This window comes from Gouania willdenowi, chromosome 3, assembly GCF_900634775.1.
Source record: "Gouania willdenowi chromosome 3, fGouWil2.1, whole genome shotgun sequence".
NCBI lineage: Eukaryota > Metazoa > Chordata > Actinopteri > Blenniiformes > Gobiesocidae > Gouania > Gouania willdenowi.
The window spans coordinates 22,400,404-22,420,255 of NC_041046.1; the positions used below are offsets into that span (position 1 = coordinate 22,400,404).

The following is a 19,852-nucleotide window of genomic DNA, read 5'->3' on the forward strand; positions in this document are numbered from 1 at the left end:
ACCGTACAGATATCCACTGCCTAGTTTTTATCCTTTCCAGTCATCTCTCACACCAGGTGTGGGACCAAGACTGACCCTTTATTTGTTCATTTACCTCTCTCTCGTAAGCCCTGTAGTGCCATAGCGTACACCTGAGGATACACGTACCCCCATTTGAGAAACACTGGTCTATAGGCTAATCTCCTGCCACTTAACTTGTTAGGGCTTTTACCATCAAAATTGGGAACGATAGGTAAGGCTGATGTCAGAGGGGACTGTTCACCTTAGTTTAGTTAAAATACACTTTGCATTGCATCACTTTTAAGTGTTTATAATGTAAAGGTCAACCTCACTGGTTGAACTGGTGCTACTTTAGTCTTGTCTGCCCTGTCCACATGTTTCATCACAGAGGTTATTCTCTCTAACACCAAACATAAAGATGCATAAAGAGTCCCAAAGGGCCCCCATGCTCAGTACACAGCTCATTCTGGGATGCACGTCCACCCTGGTCCTCTCTCCACCCCTCTCCCTCTCCCTCTCCCTGCCCCCATGCCTCCCCCGCTCCCCCGGTGCGCTCTTATACAGGAGCGCCCTGCAGGTCCCTGGATGTCAGAGTGTTGGGACAGCAGGACTGTCTGTGCTCCTGGACGTGGACATAGTAAACCTATACCCTGCAGGCTGAAGGTGGGTGTCCGAGCGGCGGGGAGAGAAACGAGGCCGACGGAGGAGCTGTCTGAGCCCCAGCAGGAGGCGCACCGCGGAGGAAAGATTCCCCACGCAGAGAGAACCTCGGACGAGGAGAAGAGGCGAGCGGAGGGCATCGGATAGACGGCGAGAAGTAAGCAAACTGTCCGCAAACATCTGCTGGTTCACAACACCACAAAACAACAACAACAACAGTGCGCCTTAGAGTCATGAGCTCCTCAGATAGTTGGAGTCTGTGATGAAGCATCATCACCATCTACAGAAGGACACACTGATGCATATTGTCCTTTATAACCATCACCATCATCATCATATATGGTGTCTATTGTTATGAAGCAGATATGACACAAAGACTTCTGAAAAATCCTTTTCATTAATGAAAATTCAAAAGTAATTTATTTTCTTTCATTCTTTTAAATCAAGTTTTTTTGTTTTTTGTTTCATTGAGATGTTATTTTTGTTGCACCTCACGTGTAGAAGAATTATGTTTTGTTTGTTTTTTTCCAATTTTTGTCGTGGTGATTTTTATGAATCAGTTAATAACACCATTACATACACCAATACTACTACTATTTGATTTATATAGTGATTTATCCCCACACTGAAGTAGTCTAAAAGCTCTTTACAATACCAGCTCATTCACCCATTCACACACCACTGGTACAGAGCTGCCATGCAAGGCACTAGTCCACCAATGGAAGCAACTTAGGGTTCAGTGTTTTGCCCAAGGACACTTCAACACATAGACAAGTATAGCCCTGGGATCAAACCACCAACCTCACCAACCTAGAAAGCACTGTGTTTATCCCAAAGTCCAAAATTACTTATATTTAATATATATCTATTGACATGGATTCTTTGAATTAGTCAGATAAATGTGAATGTTTGTTTGTTGGCTGTGGGATGGACTAGCCTCATAGCAGGAGTTACTGTATCTCTGCCTTCCTCTTCATTTGAGCTGAACTATTTACCACAACATTAAGATTTAGGTTTATAATTTAAATATATTGAGAAAGATTTTTTTTGGTATTCTATTAGTATTTTTTTTAAACAGAATTTATCAATTATAATAGTGTTACACCTCCCTCTAGGATGTTATGTCAGAAGGCTTGAGGGGCTGCAGCACAAATGACACCAAACAAAATCAACGGTTGTTAAATTATGTATTTAAAAAAAAAAAAAAAAAAGGTTTTTAAAAGTAGCAAGATAAAGAAAAATAACTCAACAAAACAAAAGGGACTGGAGACCCTGACCAAACTAAACTAAAGTAGGGAGGACACTGGGCAAACCACACACACGGCCGTTGCACCTCAAAGCTACAAAACACTGAATCTACAGAAACACAAAAACAGGACAACCAGAAATCTCCAGTCCAAACTAAAATAACAAACTGCTGAGTGGAGAGCTGAAGAACTCTCCCCACATGTCTGCTGCTGGTTGAATGTTGTGCTTCTCCTCTCTCCTGGTCCTTTATACAGCTCCTCCCCTCTCTCTCCACCTGATTGCTGATTTGTATCAGGTGTGTTAGGTGGGCGGGAGGGAGGAAGGACAGGCTGAGAGGCTAGGAGACACCAGCCATAACAATAGTCATTCATTTACAATAATAATATTCATCCATCCATTTTCAGACCTGCTTGACTCCTGTTTTTCCAGGGTCGTGGGGGTCTGCCGGTGCCTATCTCCGGCTCACACTGGGCGCTAGGCGGGGGTACACCCTGGACAGGCTGCCAGTCCATCGCAGGGCAACACAACTATAATACTGTTTCTGTATTACTTTCAAATATACTACAATTACTCTACCAACAGCAACAAGTGCTTTGATAACAGTTTGAAAATGAAACTCGTGTAAAAACACAACAGACATTTATTATTCTTTAACCTCATTGCAACCATTAGATTAGATTTAGCTACACTAAACACGTGACAACCAAAGATTACAGCATTGTGCAAAAATATATCTTTTCAAAAGTTGATCTTTGTATAGTATTTAACACAACGCTGTGTTTTCCTTTCTAACAGTTTGTTTGTATGGATCATGTTTGGTTTATCAACCCGAGAGCTGCTCTGTGCTTTGACTTATCTTTTCCATCAACTTTTACACTCAAGAAACATGGGATTTTTTATTGACAAAATATAGATACAACTGTTGACCAATGTCAGGTATCCATGAATTAGGAGCTGGGATCTGTAGGGGTGAAGTTTGCATTTGCTTGCTGAGTCAATACATTTAACGTATTGTGTGTGAATGGCCCTGTAATAGTTGTGCAGTGTTGAGCCCAATGTTAGCTGTGATATGCTCCAACAGACCGTGCGTCCATGAACGGGAAAAAGTAGAGAAGGAATCTTAATAGTCCCATGTCATGCTATTTTACACCCATCTCCATTTGTTCTAAGAACCTCAAAAACATAGTATTTGAGGTTTATTTTCCCAAACTCACCTGTTTTTCAGAGCTTTAGCCTCTGAAAAGTCACTTTCTGAGCAACTCTACACAAACAGGCTGATTTGCAGCCTACTTATGTATATTCATGAGTGGGCGTGTCTGTAGACGGGACACTGACTTCCTCCTCCCCGCACGATGGTCGTAGGGCCACCCACTCTGTAGCCAAGCTCATGCTGCTTTATCAACACGAGACAGAGTGTGGGGGTGGGGCGTTCACCGGTACATACATAGACTGTAGAAAATACATACATAGCACTGCGCGAAAGATGCTGAAATGCTCACCTTCGTGGGCGTGTCTGTTTACATGTCAATCACGGCAGAGAGCTTCCTAGAGGCGTGGCTTCTCCAGCTTAGTGCCGCATCAAATTTGTCATCAAAGTGGGAACGCATCATCAAATTGGAGCGAGGTGTTTGGGCTCACCCTGCAGTAAGAAAGGAGAAATTCTAACTAATGATTGAGGGAATCAATGAAAACAACACTTTAGGCATGTGTATGAAGCCCTAATAGCACTTTATGATGTTTAAAGCACAGAGAAGTTGATTTAGCTTAACATGGGTCCTTTAAGTATTAACTTTGTTAAATCTGTGTAGCAATATTAGGAAACTTTTTCCAGTGTCATCAAAGTAATGAAGCTCAATTTTATATAAACAGTTGAAGATGTACAAAGTCAACACCTGCCCTATAAAGGGTTAAAGGTTTTCCTAGCATTAAAGATGGCTCTTCCTTCCTTCCAAAGTTCCCTCTTCCATAAAACTCGTTCAAATACAAACCTACTGTATAACACATGGACGTTGTTCCATGCTCTCACCAGTGTGAGCATGTTAGGGCCACTAAAGGACTTGTTGGTGATTTATTTATAAGGACTTCTAAAATTAACCACTAAATGTGTAGACTGGCGCACAGGAGCAGAGACAGGCTGGGCGAAAAGTGCACGGGTAAAAAAAAAAAGAAAAAAAAAAACATTGAATGCCATTGCCTCTTCTCCCCTGACAGTGGCAGCTCCAGACTTATTGGACCCTAAATCTGCCACTCACAACACAAAGCCCCGCCTCTCCTTCTCCACGAAGCCAATCACGCTGACTCCTCGGGAGGAGAGTGAGGTGAGACCATGCCCAAATAGAGTATAGAGTTAGTGAAAGTACTATAGAAGTCTCCTGTGGTTGATCAGCTGAGGTGTTGCAGGTGGTTGGAACGGTGATGAAGTGGAAGACAGTGACAGCCATCTTTCTCCTGGTAGTTCTGTACCTGGTGACAGGAGCGGCAGTCTTCAGATCCCTAGAGCAGCCGCATGAGAGGTAGGCAGGTTGGAAACTCTATCTGCTCCACCATTAGAAAAAAAAAAATCAGCCATCATTCACTTATAATCTGTCTCCTACCCATAAGGCGTTTGTCCTTCTATCCTCCCTTAAACTTCTCTCTACTGTTAATGTGCTGATATCTAACCTATTTAAATGCATGTACAATGTTTCTATCAAGGCTGTAGGAGTTTTTCTTAGCGTATTCAGAGATGGAGGCACAGTAAAAACTGTAAAGATCGCCAGTCCATTATATCTATTTATTAGACCAGGGCTTCTCAAATGAGGGTACTTGTACCCCTAGGGGTGCGTGATGGCACTGCAGTGGGTACTTGAGTGAGATAGGAAAATTAACTAATTTTATAATGTTTATTTTTCATTAAAAATGACAATCACACTGAATATGACCAGCAACTCACAAAACTACAACAAAAACACACACACTAAGAGAGAAAAATACTCACTAATTGAGAGGACAATACACAAGATCACTATAAAATACATGAAAATAATAGAGAAACATACAAAATAACAGAAGAAACAACCAATACCAACAATACACAAAATAAGAGAAAAATTATGAACATGAACTGAAAATACAAGGATCAGTAGGGAGAAATAAATCTATCTAGGAGGCACAAAATACTGTTTTATTTCACTTGTTTACTAAATGAGAGTCGTTAAAATGTGTGTTATCACTCATTCATTCCATCATTATGACGTATGTTTGTTTTTCACAGAATTCTGAGCGAAATGTAGACATAAGGGGGCACTTGCATTCAAAAGTAAGAGAAAGCGGGTACTTGAGCCAAAAAAGTTTGAGAACCACTGTATTAGATTATGATCAGAATAATATCAGTATGGATACATTAATAAATTTAGCATTTCTGCAGCATAATGTGCTTTTTGTATTGGTAATATCGGAATCGGGTGTCAAGTGTTGGACAAACCAAGGAAGGGTTTTTTCTGACTTAATATGTGTTGTCTCAGCATAAATTTCTGTTCATCTCTCTGCCAGTGCTCAGCGTCTGGCCATCTTGTCTCAGAAGCTGGAGTTCCTGTCCAAACACCCGTGTGTCAACCAGAGTCAGCTGGAGGAGCTGGTTAAGGTGAGACTCACCCCTCAGCCTCCGCCCCTGTGTCATTTCCTGCCACTAATTTGATCATTTTTTGGGAATGTAATCAGTCGATTCACAAGCGACCCGTGACTCACCCTTTCAGAGTTTGCTTAAATAATGTCTAATGTCACCTCACTTTGCATGAGCTTTCACAACGCACCCACAGTTGAAGCAGACAAAAACCTCAGAGGAAACCTCTCCTCAGAGTTAATCAAATGGTTCTGGAGTAAAAATGTGATTTATGCACAACAGGAGCTATAAAGCGGTAGCAGCAGTTTCAGCACCAAGGACAGCTCCATTGGTTGCTCCAATGCTTATCTACAGAAACCTGGCCTCTGTGGCTGCTTCCTCCAGTTCTGATCATGAATCTTATTTTGTAATAAAGGACTTCAGACACTTCAGACCTTCTACACCAAATACAAAGTTTTAATTTCATTTTTTTTTTAACATTAATTCAACATTATTTAATCTTTTACAGTAATAAGCTCTAACATATAGCAGGGTTGAGCAGGGTTTAGATGTACTGAATATTAAATGTCTCTTTGGTATTGTTATTTTTGATCAGTTAGATTGGGTTTGACTGTAGGAGTATCATATGAGAGGATCTCCTTCTCCTTTTCTAACATGTAACATTTGTTTTTCTGCATGTGTCCATATCATTACATAGTAATATATTATGATAAACCAATGTGAACATTTAAGTTTCAGATTGTTATTATAAGATTAAAACAAAATAAAACTGATCTCATTCCAGCAAGTGGTATCCGCCATCCGTTCAGGAGTAAACCCTGCCGGAACACTGACCAATCACAGCAGCCTGTGGGATCTGAGCTCCGCCTTCTTTTTCGCTGGGACCGTCATTACAACAATCGGTAGGAAAAGACACACAGAAGTATATTGGTTTTGCAGGTCTGGCTGCCATCCCAATGGAATAACCCTTTTTGGTTTTATTTGTGATTTGATGCCATAATTAAACCTGAACTGATATGACAAAATGTTAACCAACATCCCTGTTGATTATTTTCTAGTCTTAATTTGTCATTGCACTTGTCTGGGCAGGCTTTGGGAACACGTCCCCTCACACTGAAGGTGGAAGAATCTTCTGCATTGTCTATGCGTTGCTGGGGATTCCTCTGTTTGGTTTTCTTCTGGCTGGTGTCGGAGATCAGCTCGGCACTATCTTTGGAAAAGTCATTGCTAAAGTGGAGAAAATGTTTGTGGTGAGTGACGCCACATGAAAAAACAGAACGCACACAGATTTTGTGAAACAGTTTACATCGACAGAAGACGGAGAGAACCTATGAAACTTAAATTTCACTTTATTTTTTTTTACTTTTACAATTAATTTAAGATGAATCTTTAGGTCAGAGACAGTAAATGATGAACTATCAACCAAATCTGACATCATGTAATGACTAAGATTCCTCTTTCAAATACTCCCTCTATGTCTGCTTCTTCCCTTGTGTGTTTGCTCCTGTACTCCTTCTGGCTTTTGTCTTGCAGGTCCGTGAGATCCTTAGTGTGGAGTTACAGAGACTCAGCGGCTCTGTCTCCACCCTTTTCTCTGCACACACCCAACACAGCATAACGTGGATGGCTGTTCATCATAGGAATGGGATCCACACAAGGTTCCTGCTGCTTAACAGAAGGTTTTCCTTGCCGCCATGATGAATTCATGTTGGGTGTGGGATACATATGTATGTGTATATACGTATATATGCATATGTGTGTATCCATAAAATGAAGAGTCCGTCCTTAAGACTGCTCTACTGTAAAGTGCCTTGAGATACCATTGGTTATGATTTGGCGCTATACAAATAAAGATTGATTGATTGAGTAAGGTTTCTGAACCTAAAGCGACTGATGTGAGTAAACAGTTTCCTAGTGTCACGAGAACTACAGAGTCTTGAAAACATAAATGTAGTTTTTAACGATTTTCTGAGAGCCTCTGTGAGGAAGAGGGATTATTAGGTAAGGAGGACAAAAGTTCAGTGTGTGTGTGTGTGTGTGTGTGTGTGTGTGTGTGTGTGTGTGTGTGTGTGTGCGTGTTTAAATTATTGCTGAGTAAAGCTGCAGCACTAACAGCACCAAATGTTTTGTCTTCCACTGCACCCAGGGGACCAATCCATTCCATGGATTCATGGAATTGTATTCATTGAACCCATGACTACAATCACTTCTCACAGTGTCAGGCTGATTTTGCATTTCAAACGTGACGCGTGCCTGTCAAACTGTGTGCTGTGATACACAGCTTTATGCTCCACCACGTATCAAGCTCTTAAATGTCTGTTATAAACTGAAATGATGCATATGGTAATTGTTGACATGAATAAGATTTAATGCTTTGTGGAGAAGTGGCAGTACAATTTAGACAAAACACACAATAGCAATGTTGCCTGGTAAATGGTTTCAGAGAGGTTCAGTGAGCGATCTCAGGCAAAATAATAAAAGGCAATAATCTTTTGATACACAGTGAAAATGGTTGAGGATTTAAGAATTTGCAACCAAAGCAATCTGTTTAGATCGCTCCGACAGTGTGAGAAACCATTGTCTCAGACCTTATTTTGTAGTAACAGCCAGGGTGGGGGGCAATTATAATTATGGAGTAATTCTAATTTTAATTGTAATTAAAAAAAATCTGTTGCTGTCATAATCGTAGAGAAATTTTAACTGAGTTGAGATAATTGACTTTATAATTGGAATTGCCATGAAAATTCTATAGAAATTGTCAATTATGATTTAATGCAAAACTGGGGAACCCTGTCACAGTTCTACAGTATGTACAGTTCTACACATGTGTAGTTAACAATTATTAAAATATGTCTCATACCAAGTTTTCCCACATTTTACCATTTTTTAAAAATGTGAAATTGAGAGGTATACTGACACAAAAAAGGCTCGGACACCCACACCAAAAATATCAAAATATATATTTCTATTCATTAACAAGGTAACCAATAGATGGGAAATAATTTAGATGATAGATGTTTGTTTTAAGTGTATTTTACAGGTGATTCAGGATCCGCTATCATAATAGATGCTAACAGAAAGCTAACACAAGAGGAAGGTTAACTTTTACCAGGTTATTTATTTCAGGCTCAGTAATTGTCATTCATTGTAATTGAACTTTGATAATTGAGAACGTAAATGTAATGGACTTTCTTGGGATAATAAATAATTGTAATTTAATTGTAATTGGAAAAAATGCCAGTCACTGTAATCGTAATTGAATTGTAATTGAACATGGGTAATTGAAAACTTAATTGTAACTGAAAACTGTAATTGACCCCATGCTGGTAACAGCTACATGTACTTTCTATTCAATAGACATTTTTGGAGGAATTTTGGCAGCCCACTGCTACTGCTTGGGGAAAATGCAGAGAAGAATTTCACTATGGTGATTAATAAAGTATACATTATTATTATTATCAAGGAGATTTGGGCCACATCTAAATTCTGTTTTCTCCTTATCCGCGGTTTCTCTAAGAATCGCTGGCCAGGCCTGAGAGTGCCCTCACACTGCCCTCAACCCAGCCCGATACACTAATGTGCTGCCAACCAAGCCCACCGCTTCCAACCAGGCCAAGCAGTTAACATTTAGACAAGCCACAATGGGCCCCCTGTGGAGTTACACATGCACAGACCCGGCCTGGCCTGTCAGTGTGAGTGCACCCTAAGCTACAAGAATATGGACTCAACTGGATTAAACATTAGCTTTGTACATAGTTACCATTCACGGTTTTGAAGAATTTGCTAAAGTAGCTGAATGACGTAGAAAATGATTTATTTATGTCCCAGCCATCGTCCCTGCGAATGAGTGAAAGCTGCCATCGTCTGAACAAGTTAGACGTCTTAGCGAAGTATATAACATTGTTGAAAGTGTTCTTAAAAGGAGGCTTTGAATTTTTGACTCTTTTATCATCTTTTAATATCATCACATACGACATCATATAAAAGAAGAAACAAAGGGGTGGTGTTTAGCTCAGTGGGTAGAGCGCTCGCCCCATGTACAGAGGATATAGTTCCTCACCTGCAGCGGGTCCAGGTTCGATTCCCGGCCTGGGACCCTTTCCTGCGTGTCATTCCCTGCTCTCTCTGACCCCCTTTCCTGTCAAGCAACTGTCATATAAAGGCCACTAGAGCCAAAAAAAATCCTTTAAAAAAAAAAGAAGAAACAAAGGCATCTTATAATCTTGTAAATGTAGTTACTTTATTTTTTTTATTTTTTATTTTTATATTTGGACTATTATTGCATACTCATAAATACAAATTAATAACAATTTATATACGAGTGCATCGTTCTCTAGGAGTGTCCTGTCAGAGGAAGAATCTGATGGATGGATAAATAGATAAATAAATGGATGGAGGATGGATGGATGGATGGATGGATGGATGGTTGGATGGATGGATGGATAAATGAAATGAATGGATGAATGATGGATGGATGGATGGATGGATGGATGGATGGATGGATGATAGGCTGATAGATGGATAAATGAAATGAATGGATGGATGATGGATGGATTGATGGATGGTAGATGGAGGATGGTGAATGGAGGATGGTGGATGGATGGAGGGATGGATGGATGGATGGATGGATGGATGGATGGATGGATGGATAAATTAAATTAATGGACAGATGGATGGATGGATGGATGGATAAATGAAACGAATAGATGAATGGATGGATGGATGGATGGATGGATGGATGATGGATGGAGCTATGTACAGCAGGGTTAGGTCAATTATAATTGTAATTGCATAATTGATAATTAATTACAATTATGGCTTAATATTAATCGTACTTGAAATTTTAACAATCTAAATTGGAATTGAGTTAAGATAATTGACTTTGTAATTGTAATTACCATGGAAAGTCAATAAAAACTTTCAATTACAATTTAATTAAACGTAAAACAGGTCTATAGCTTACATAACATTTTTTAATAGGGACGATACAGTTTTACGTAGTAACAAGACTGAATGTAACTGATGTTTTGTACAAATAGTTTATAGCTATTGCTAAATTCATACTTTGTCACTTTTTGGGTTTTTACTTAAGATGTTACAAAAAAAATGCGCTAAAATTGAAATGTAAAGATTCTAAAACAACATCGTACACACAAAAAAAACCTGCATACAATCATCACAACGCTGTATGACTAAAACTTAGTAAAATTGTAATTGAACTTTAGTAATTGAGAACATAATTGTAATTGACTTTCAGGGGAAAAATAATAATTGTAATTGATTTGTAATTGAGAAAAAATGGTGGGTAATGTAATCATAATTGAATTGTAATTGAACATGCATAATTGAAAAAGTAATTGTAATTATAACCCTGCTGTACAGTGTTACTGAACAATGCTTTGCTGTGTATCCTCTCCTGCAGCACTGGGACATCAGTCAGACAAAGATCAGGGTTATCTCCACTCTCCTGTTCGTGCTGTTGGGCTGCCTGCTCTTTGTGGCACTTCCTGCTGCCATCTTTAAACACATTGAGGGCTGGTCGGTGCTGGAGTCCCTCTACTTTGTGGTCATTACTTTGACCACCATTGGATTTGGTGATTTTGTAGCAGGTAAAAACTGATGGTGTGCTTGTGTCACAGACCCGTCACGTTCTGCGTAGCTCAGTTCTTCTCTGTGTCTCCAGGGGGGTCCGAAATTGAGTACCTGCACTACTATAAACCAGTTGTGTGGTTCTGGATTCTGGTGGGCCTGGCCTACTTTGCTGCTATCCTCAGCATGATTGGAGACTGGCTCAGAGTAATATCCAAACGGACCAAGGAAGAGGTACGTGACTCTTGTTTTGTTATGTGGACAGATTGTTCACCCACTGTCTGTACGTCTTTACACAGATTCTCTGCTGATTGATTGGTGTGACATTTCTTCACCCCAAATTCCTTCCTCTGTCCAAATTTATGTAATCTAATAAAATTTCCAAATGCATTACCAATAGGCTAATTTGATCAGGGTACCATCAGAAAGTTGGTGCTTAAAAGTTTCATCGCTGAATATAAAAGCGTAGAATCTGAAGCATTTTCATGCAGTAAAATATTTACCTTTTCAGAGAGCACAAGACATGCCATTACACAACGCTACGATCTTATTAGCTGAACATAATATATCAGGCAAAGCTTGTTTTTTTTCTGCAGCTGTAGTAGGAGTGAGTGTGTGTGTGAAATAGACTGATCTTGTGGGGGCCAAGTGTGTTTACAGACCCCCATCTGATGCCCTAGTTCAGCTTCTGACTCTGCTTGAGTAATAATTTAAGTAGAATTAAAATTAACAAAAGCACTTAAAGAGCACAAACCTCCGCCAAATATTGGCATCATGGTACCATGATCAGTGATCCTAATTATGGCTTGCAAGAAACGTATATCCCATTAATAACCATACAAAGGTTCCAAATGTATGGACACTCCAATTTTTCTAAAAAAAAATAATGATGAAATGTGCAATCGAGATCCAATCCAGATGAAACGTGGTTGGGTAATTGAGAAACAAATCTGATATAACTGAGTCAGATTTCATAAACATCAGTTAATCATGAACAGAGATATTCATTTTTGAAATTTTGCCAGTTGAGAAAAAAGGATTCTTTTCATTTTCAAACTGATCCAAAATCAGTTTATTGGATCCCCTCCAAAATTTAATAGAATCTTCCATCGCTCAAATCTTTCTTGGTGTAAAGTTTATCATTGGTTCAAATTTAGTCAAAATCCATCAAGTCCTTTTGACATAATCCTGCTAACAGACTCCCTGAGTCCTCGCTGTGTTGCCTTGAGCCTTAACCTTATTTCCTCCCAGGGCACTACACTGTGGATATTTACTCTTAAATTACAGTACATTAAAAGTGAATTGTTAATTATTATTTTTCGGGGTGTGATCCACTTTGTGCCCTGGCAGGTGGGACACACCCCTGCAGGATAAGCAGGTATAAAAAACAAGTAGAGCAATGATACTGGGTGTGGATGAATCCAGTTCTCAAATTCAACATATGTGACACACGCTCACTTATGATGATGTCATGGTTCACGTTGAAAAGGCAAACACATTTTTGTCTGCATTGAGGACACAAATTTTCTGTTTTGACTCACATTTTATTAACTTCTTCCAAGTGAAACCAGTCAGTTCAAAACTAGGTTTGGAGAAAAGAAAAAGCAGTTTGACTTTGTTCACACGAAAGGATGAAGGTTAGACTGTGTCTAAGTGGAAAACGTGCAAATTATGTTGGTGTGTGTGTGTGTGTGTGCGTGCGTGTGCATGCGTGCGTGTGTGTGTGTGTGCGTGCGTGTGTGTGTGCTCACTCATGCTTCCTGTGGCTTGTCATGCTAAAGTCCTGCTGATATATTGTCATTGGCCTGTAAATGTTTGTGTTGCTGTTGTTTCCCTCTGTGCTACAGTAGAGACACAGACATGTAGGGATTGTTCACCACAGCCCATAATCCATAACAGTAACACTGGGAATTGATGTGATAGTGAAGCCTGATATCACTTTGCCTTATATTTAAAGATACTGAAAACGATCATTATATTCCTGAGTTTAACAGAGATACAGTATCTGCTGAGCCTGGTTTAGTCACAGTGTAGAAGCATATTATTGCCACTGTGTATTATCACTAATAAATGTCAGCTCTTGGTAAAACAATCAATGACACTAATATCCATAGATAATTTTCCACACTTTCATTAAAGCAGCTAATGCTGACTATATATAAATTTATTATATAAAGATAGAGCACACAGTCAGGTTATTTCTTATATACTAAAAAAAAAAAGAAGCATTATGTGTAGCTGATGCTTACACTAAAGATGACCTTATTTCTTGATAAAATGCATTCTGTATGCAGATATCAGTTTATGTCTATTGTTAAACCAGCCTCATATTAGAAACCACATGATAGACTTATATTATTCTCATGTTTATGACAAAAAAAAACTTCATTACACTTGAAACAAATGAATAACTTTAAATGATTATTTTCTTTACACTATCACTGTAAAATCCTAAATGTCTTTGTTGTTGGACTGGCACCTCTTTACAGTCAGTTGTTGCTCTATTTGCACACTTATAATAGTTGGTTGTTTTTTTTCTAAGTTCCTTACTGTGCCTGTCTGGTTTTAAAAGTTTGTTGAATAGTTCATAAGATTTGTTTACAGCTACATTGTTTCAGTGTAAATGAGTTGACTCGTAATTTCACTTCCTCTTTGTTTTACTTTATTAATTTTGATTTTACTAGAAAGATGTACAAAGTTTCTTATTTCATTACATTGCTCTCACTACAACATGAAATATATTTTTTGTATTTTAATATCCAAAGCTTATTGTCTAAATGCTTGTAAAGTGCACATCTTTGTGGTGAAATACAGTTTACGATGTCCATTCCCACCCCATTTCTTAAGTCACCACACAAGAAGCTTAAATACACTAATTAAATGAGTAAAATAAATCAATAATACATAAGTGATACTGTCGTTCAGGGTGTACCCCTGCCTAAAGAAAACTGGAGATAAGAACGAGCAGACACCCACGACCCTGAAAAAGGAGCAAGCGGGTCGAAAAATAGATGGATGGGCGAAGTGATTAAAGAAAAGGTCGATTGGACAAAATGAAGTGTCACTCCAATAACCACTTTTCTACATTAATCAGGAGTTGAACATTTGGATGGAGTGTGTTTCAGGCTGTGACATGCTGTCATTGCACCCATGTAATAGCTTTGTGTAATAATAATAATAATGATAATGATAATAATACATTTTATTTGTAATGCACTTTAAATTTGACACCAAATCTCAAAGTGCTAACGGTACAGTAGGACGGATTTGCAGAAAAGCGGCGAACAGCCAGTGCCAGTGTCCTCTCCCTTTAACGAAAACCTCCCATTAAAACGTTTATGGTGGAATCACTTGTTGCCACTTGCCCATGCATTGCATGTCTTTAATAAGAAAATAATGGCGAGCACAAAAACTGTGAGCATCAGTGAATATGCATGTGCTCAGCTTTAAAATACATTTTTCCACTGTTAGCTTCTCAAACACACTTGCATATCCATGCGTGTCCCCAACTGTGATCCTCACATTTTCTCATGCCACCCCAGGGGTATTCCAGAAAGGAGGTTCAACAAACTCTGAGTCTAAACACAGAGTTAACATACCCCACAATGGGAAACTCTGAGTATCCGGTTCTATTACAGCTGGTATGAAGTAGCTCAATCAACTCTGAGTATGTAAACCTTTAGTTACTCACATGCACGAGCGCGATAAAAAGCCATCCTCAATGGAGCAAAGATAACACGAGCTACCATGGCAACGAGCCAGAAGTCAGAGATTTATTTCACCCAAATGGGTGAAATAAGCCGGTGTTTGGGGAATATGAGCCTGAACTAAAGGTGTGTTCACACCGAACGCAACTTCAGCGACTATAGTTGGTTAAATCGCCCGTGATGAGTCTCTTGAACATTGTTGCACTTTTTGGTCGCTTCATCACTTCATCTCTTCAATCTTTTTGAGAAATAATGTAAATGTTGAGCCTGAAATGTGTGCTCCTTTAAATTGACATATCCCTCTTTACATTTGCCACAGGTGTGTGTCCAGGGAACTTTACAAAAGATAATTTAATGCAAAGCAACCTTTCTGATTGCTCTGCATACAGTGCCTTTCCCTAAATGTTCTGCAACCTCAATGTTGGAAAGAAAACTCCCATTTGCCAAAAAACATAAAGCAGCACATTTGGAACAATGTGAGTGCACGTCTGCAGTGTGTGAGTTTACTAATGTGTGATCCGAGTGTCAAGGTAAATTAAAGTGTTCCTTGAGAAGCGGTGTTCAGGTGGGCGGAGCCAGGTAGAAACCCAGGATTTCTTTGACAAAACCTGCCAGCGAGCAGGTTCAGTTTACTGAGAATGTTACCGTGGTGACATGGTCTGAGTATTATTTACTTACCACGCTTTCTAGAATCGGAAACTCAGAGTTTTGAATATTTGAGCCCGAGCATACTCAGAGTTTGAACATAACCCGCTTTCTGGTATTTGTTTTTTTTTTTTTATTATTATGCCAATAAAGAATATTCTTTGTATGTGCAAACATAGATGGCACTAAAATCTTTTGTGATTCTGAACAGGTCGGGGAGATCCGAGCACATGCAGCAGAGTGGACGGCCAACGTCTCCGCAGAGTTTAAAGAGACTCGCCGACGTGTGAGCATCGAAATCTACGATAAGTTCCAGCGAGCTGCGTCTATTAAACGGAAACTGTCATCTGAGCTCGGCTTCAGTCCAGGTACTGAGCTCACTCTGCCTCGGCGGACGGCGTCTGTCAACTTCAACGATGAACAGGACAAGAATGAGAATGAAGAAGGGAACAGTGTGCTGAACTTCATGAATGGATTGGATCCAGAGAGGGGAGGCATTGCAATTATCGAACATCTCAAATAGATGCACCGCCAGAAAGGCTTCTGTGTTACACTGTTGAGGCTAAATGACTTATTAAATATGAACATATGAACCTGGCAATATATTGTTAGTGGGACCTCCAAAGTGGAAGAACATTGCTTGTCCAACATGCTGTGTATGCATTGCAGTGTTTATAGTCCCAACAGTAGAACACTGTATCCATGGTGCCTGTTACTGCACAAGTGACATGTTATAGACACGTTTTTTATTTAATAGGTCAGGTCAGAGCGAGGAGTCTTTAGTGGGAAATTGAAAGACATGCATCATCAGGGTTTTTTAGATGCCTTTTCTAAAAATGTGTAGATTACACTGGCCAGTTTTTGTTGACCCAGTCCCCTAACAACGTTCATGTGATTGTAGTATCATCATCCAAACTAATGAGAGGGAGATAGTAAAGTAGCCTAACTCCTATACTTAGTGTGACAGAGTAGAATGTCTCCTTTCTGCTGTAATAGTGGGCTGTTGTTTTAGATGCTACTCTGGTCCTCACACCTGACTGTAAAGGAAAGCTTGTTCTCAGGTTTTCTGTGGTCAGACCTCAAAATATGCAGGATATTGTGGTCTCTGGAAGACCAGACCAGAGCACCACTGGTGTAATGTATCTCAGATCTTGAATCTGAGGAACCGTTGCTGTTTGCTCGCTCAACATCTCCAAGATGGTGAAATGAGTTCTGATTGATTTTTCTTTAAGTTTTCATTCCCACAGTGCTGCTGTCATCCGACGCTTTTCTTATCGCTGATTTAGGATCATGTTTCCATCCTATATCTATGTTGTTCATCATTTCCTTTTCAGAGATAGACTCAGTAATTATGGTTAAAGCCACAGCAGTGCCTCCATTTCTTCGCTTTAGCTCCGAATCTTCAGCCTCCAGCTGCTTTGTGGATGAAGATCTTGCTGTAGTCACATGGGAATTATGCAGAGTCAAGTTGAGTCATTTAGTCACCAACATATATGTAGGTGACACAGTTTCCCCAGCGTCTGTGAATTGATGGATTTAAATTGCAAGTAAATGGTTCACATGCTCTGGAGCTCATGCCCTTCTGGCCTATACAAGCATATGAGTCATAATCACCCATTGAGAACACACTGAAGAGTCAGTACAAACAAACCAAAGGCTTTCTAAGAACAACATGATTCATTTATAGGAAAGTGTTTTCTGACAGTGATTATGTTTTTATATTCACTAAAGGTTTATCAGAGCGACTAAAAGATTTGTACATCCAATGAAAAGAAATTCACCAAACTACAAAACATTGAGAAGTAATTATCCATTTCATTTGTCCAATCTTTTGATTTCAAAGTGAGCGTGTAGGAAAAAAGTAGAAGAAAATTTTGGTGCAGGAGTAACTTAGAGTTATCGTTTGCTGCATAACAAGCATTTAGATGTCCAATATTTTTCTCGTTAAACAGATTTTAATAACTAAACCAATAAATTAAATGATAATTAAAGGAATTATATTCTAAATAAAAGCAAGCTGCTTAAAAATGCTCTGAAAGCAAAAACCTAATACTTTTTTCCAGTGATATGATACATTACAGGTTAACACATTAAAGTTTTCTACACAAGGCTGACATTACACTGTTATTATCACTCATTAGCATGAATAAGGTGTCATGAAGGCAGTCATTAAGTGTCGTTCGCTAAATGATGAGACCTTTGGAGCTATGTTGGCATTTTTTCGGTTAAGTGGAGGGATTTAGTGGGGTTAGGGGTGAAACGACTGACACTTAATGACAGCCTTCTTATTCATGTTAATGACAGGCGTCATGTCATAATGATGACAGCGTAATGTCAGCCTTTATGTATTAAACTTTAAGTAAAGTGTTACCGATTATAGTTACACAGTAACAAAACTCTCGAGCAATGCATCGCCCACGAGACACACGAAAATAACAAACTGCTGGAAAAACACCAAACGATACAGACCTCCTAACGTGGAAACAGTTCCAACATTACGTTGAGATCCAGCAGCAAACAACACCCATTTGTTATCTATTTATTAGCCTGAGTGAAGAAAGACTTCATCATTTGATCATGTGCTCTATTGTTACTGAACATCCTTGAGACACACACATGGCTGATGGTTGGCTGTACAAGTGTTTCCTTTGTTTGCATTAACTGTGTATGTGTGTGTCATTGATTCCAACACTGAATGCAAACGGCCATATTTGGTGGCGTCGGTGTGTTGCTGCCTACTTTCTTCATTATCACCGTGTGCTGTTTATCTCTGCTGAAATGAAACTAATGTTCTCTGCTTTTTACAATGACAGCAGTAGTTTTTAAGCTGTTTGGTGAGGTCAGGTCTGAGAGGAGCCTTTGTTTTACCAAGTGGAGCTAATGTGTGTATCAAGGGTTTTTGTACAATTAATGAGCTGGAAAATCTACCAGTTTTTGGGTCTGATCTCGCTTATTGGTGCCTTTCACCATCCTTAAAAAAACTAACTGAACTGCCGTTGAACACTTCTTTGGCACCTCTTTTACATCATTTACACCCCAGGTAACTTGCGTGTACATTTGCTTTGTACAAGATATGGTGCACCTTGCAAAGATGTTCAGTTTATTAAAGAGACAGACATGCAATGTTTATCTTGTCAGTGGTTTTTCACAACACTAGTTTGAATTGTTGGATTAGGAATACGATAAGGGGAAAAGACCCCACATCATCATCTTATACATAAATAATAGAAAACCATCACTTATGCTTGATCACAAGGGTTTCTTCCTTCGTTTGTAGGTAAATGTAAGGAGATACTCCTGGGAAATAAAAAAGAAATTCTCAAACTTTTAAAAATGTATGAAAGAAAAATCCCAAATATTATATATATTTCAAATATTATTTTGTTTGTTAATATAAATGCAACATAAAAGATTGACTGATAGAACTTTTTTTTATCTCCCCTTCTTCAAAGACTTCCTTTAACAGAAGAAATGTGGGCCACGGAACACCCCTGATCCCACTGAATACGTGATTCACTTGGTGTTGTTAAAAAATATATACAGTATATATATATTAATTAAATAAAACAAAAGAAAACAAGTCTCAATAATTTTTGATTAAAGCATTCATATTTTATCTTCCCTCTTTGATATGTGACTGTTTGCTGTAAATCCAGCTCACACTGAACTAAGACATGGGTGGTTTGTTTACTGCAAGCACAGTGGACTCTGTAGAAAATCTTGTAAATACTAAGTGATGTAAAGAAAATGTATCTGCAATCTACAGTAGATCGTTTTGTTGGAGTTAAAGTGGTAAATCAGGGTTTTTATTTTATAATTTGTCACCTTTGAGGCTGCTCAGAATCCTACAACCAAAGTGCACATTTATTCCAGAGTCATGAGTCCTATAGTAGTCATCGCAAAAAAAAGGCGGCGTTATTAATGGTGATAGAAATTTCTCACAAGCTATTTAAGTCAATACCTGCCAATGCATGAAAAAGAGGATATTTAGTGCTTGGTAGAGGTTTACGCTCTTTGAGTTCTCGTGTTTAATAAATGAAAGTGTCCCAGACTTCCAGGCATGACCACACTGTTCACCCATTCCAAGCTCCATCCTGTATGTGGAGTTAAATCAGGACTTTCTGTGCTCTGTGAAGAACTGAGTCATGACTCAGTGCTGGTCTCCTGTGTGACACCGTGGACTGTGGAAGCACGTTGTGTGATGAGTGTGGGAATGTTATGAAAGCATCAAGCACGGATCAGAATCAGAAGTGCACAGTCAGATGGTTACAGTACACCAGAGTCACTTCATGGCTCAGAGATTCAGATTCACAGATGAACTCGTGCACAGGGGCAGGTTTTCAGATGATAGGAGGAAAAGTTGTCAGGCTTGTGCTCATTGGGACAGAATGTTTACTCTTAT

General features: G+C 39.1%; 1 protein-coding gene across 1 annotated transcript; it reads left to right on the plus strand.

The window, feature by feature from the left end:
* The first annotated feature begins 762 nt into the window (after window positions 1-762).
* kcnk2a (potassium channel, subfamily K, member 2a) lies at window positions 763-15,973 on the plus strand. The gene is made up of 10 exons (XM_028440029.1): window positions 763-817; window positions 4,120-4,226; window positions 4,309-4,421; window positions 5,440-5,530; window positions 6,294-6,411; window positions 6,599-6,763; window positions 10,490-10,506; window positions 10,932-11,118; window positions 11,169-11,332; window positions 15,662-15,973. Coding segments are annotated over exons 1-10 (1,275 nt in total). The 5' UTR covers window positions 763-816.
* Window positions 15,974-19,852: the final 3,879 nt, after the last annotated feature.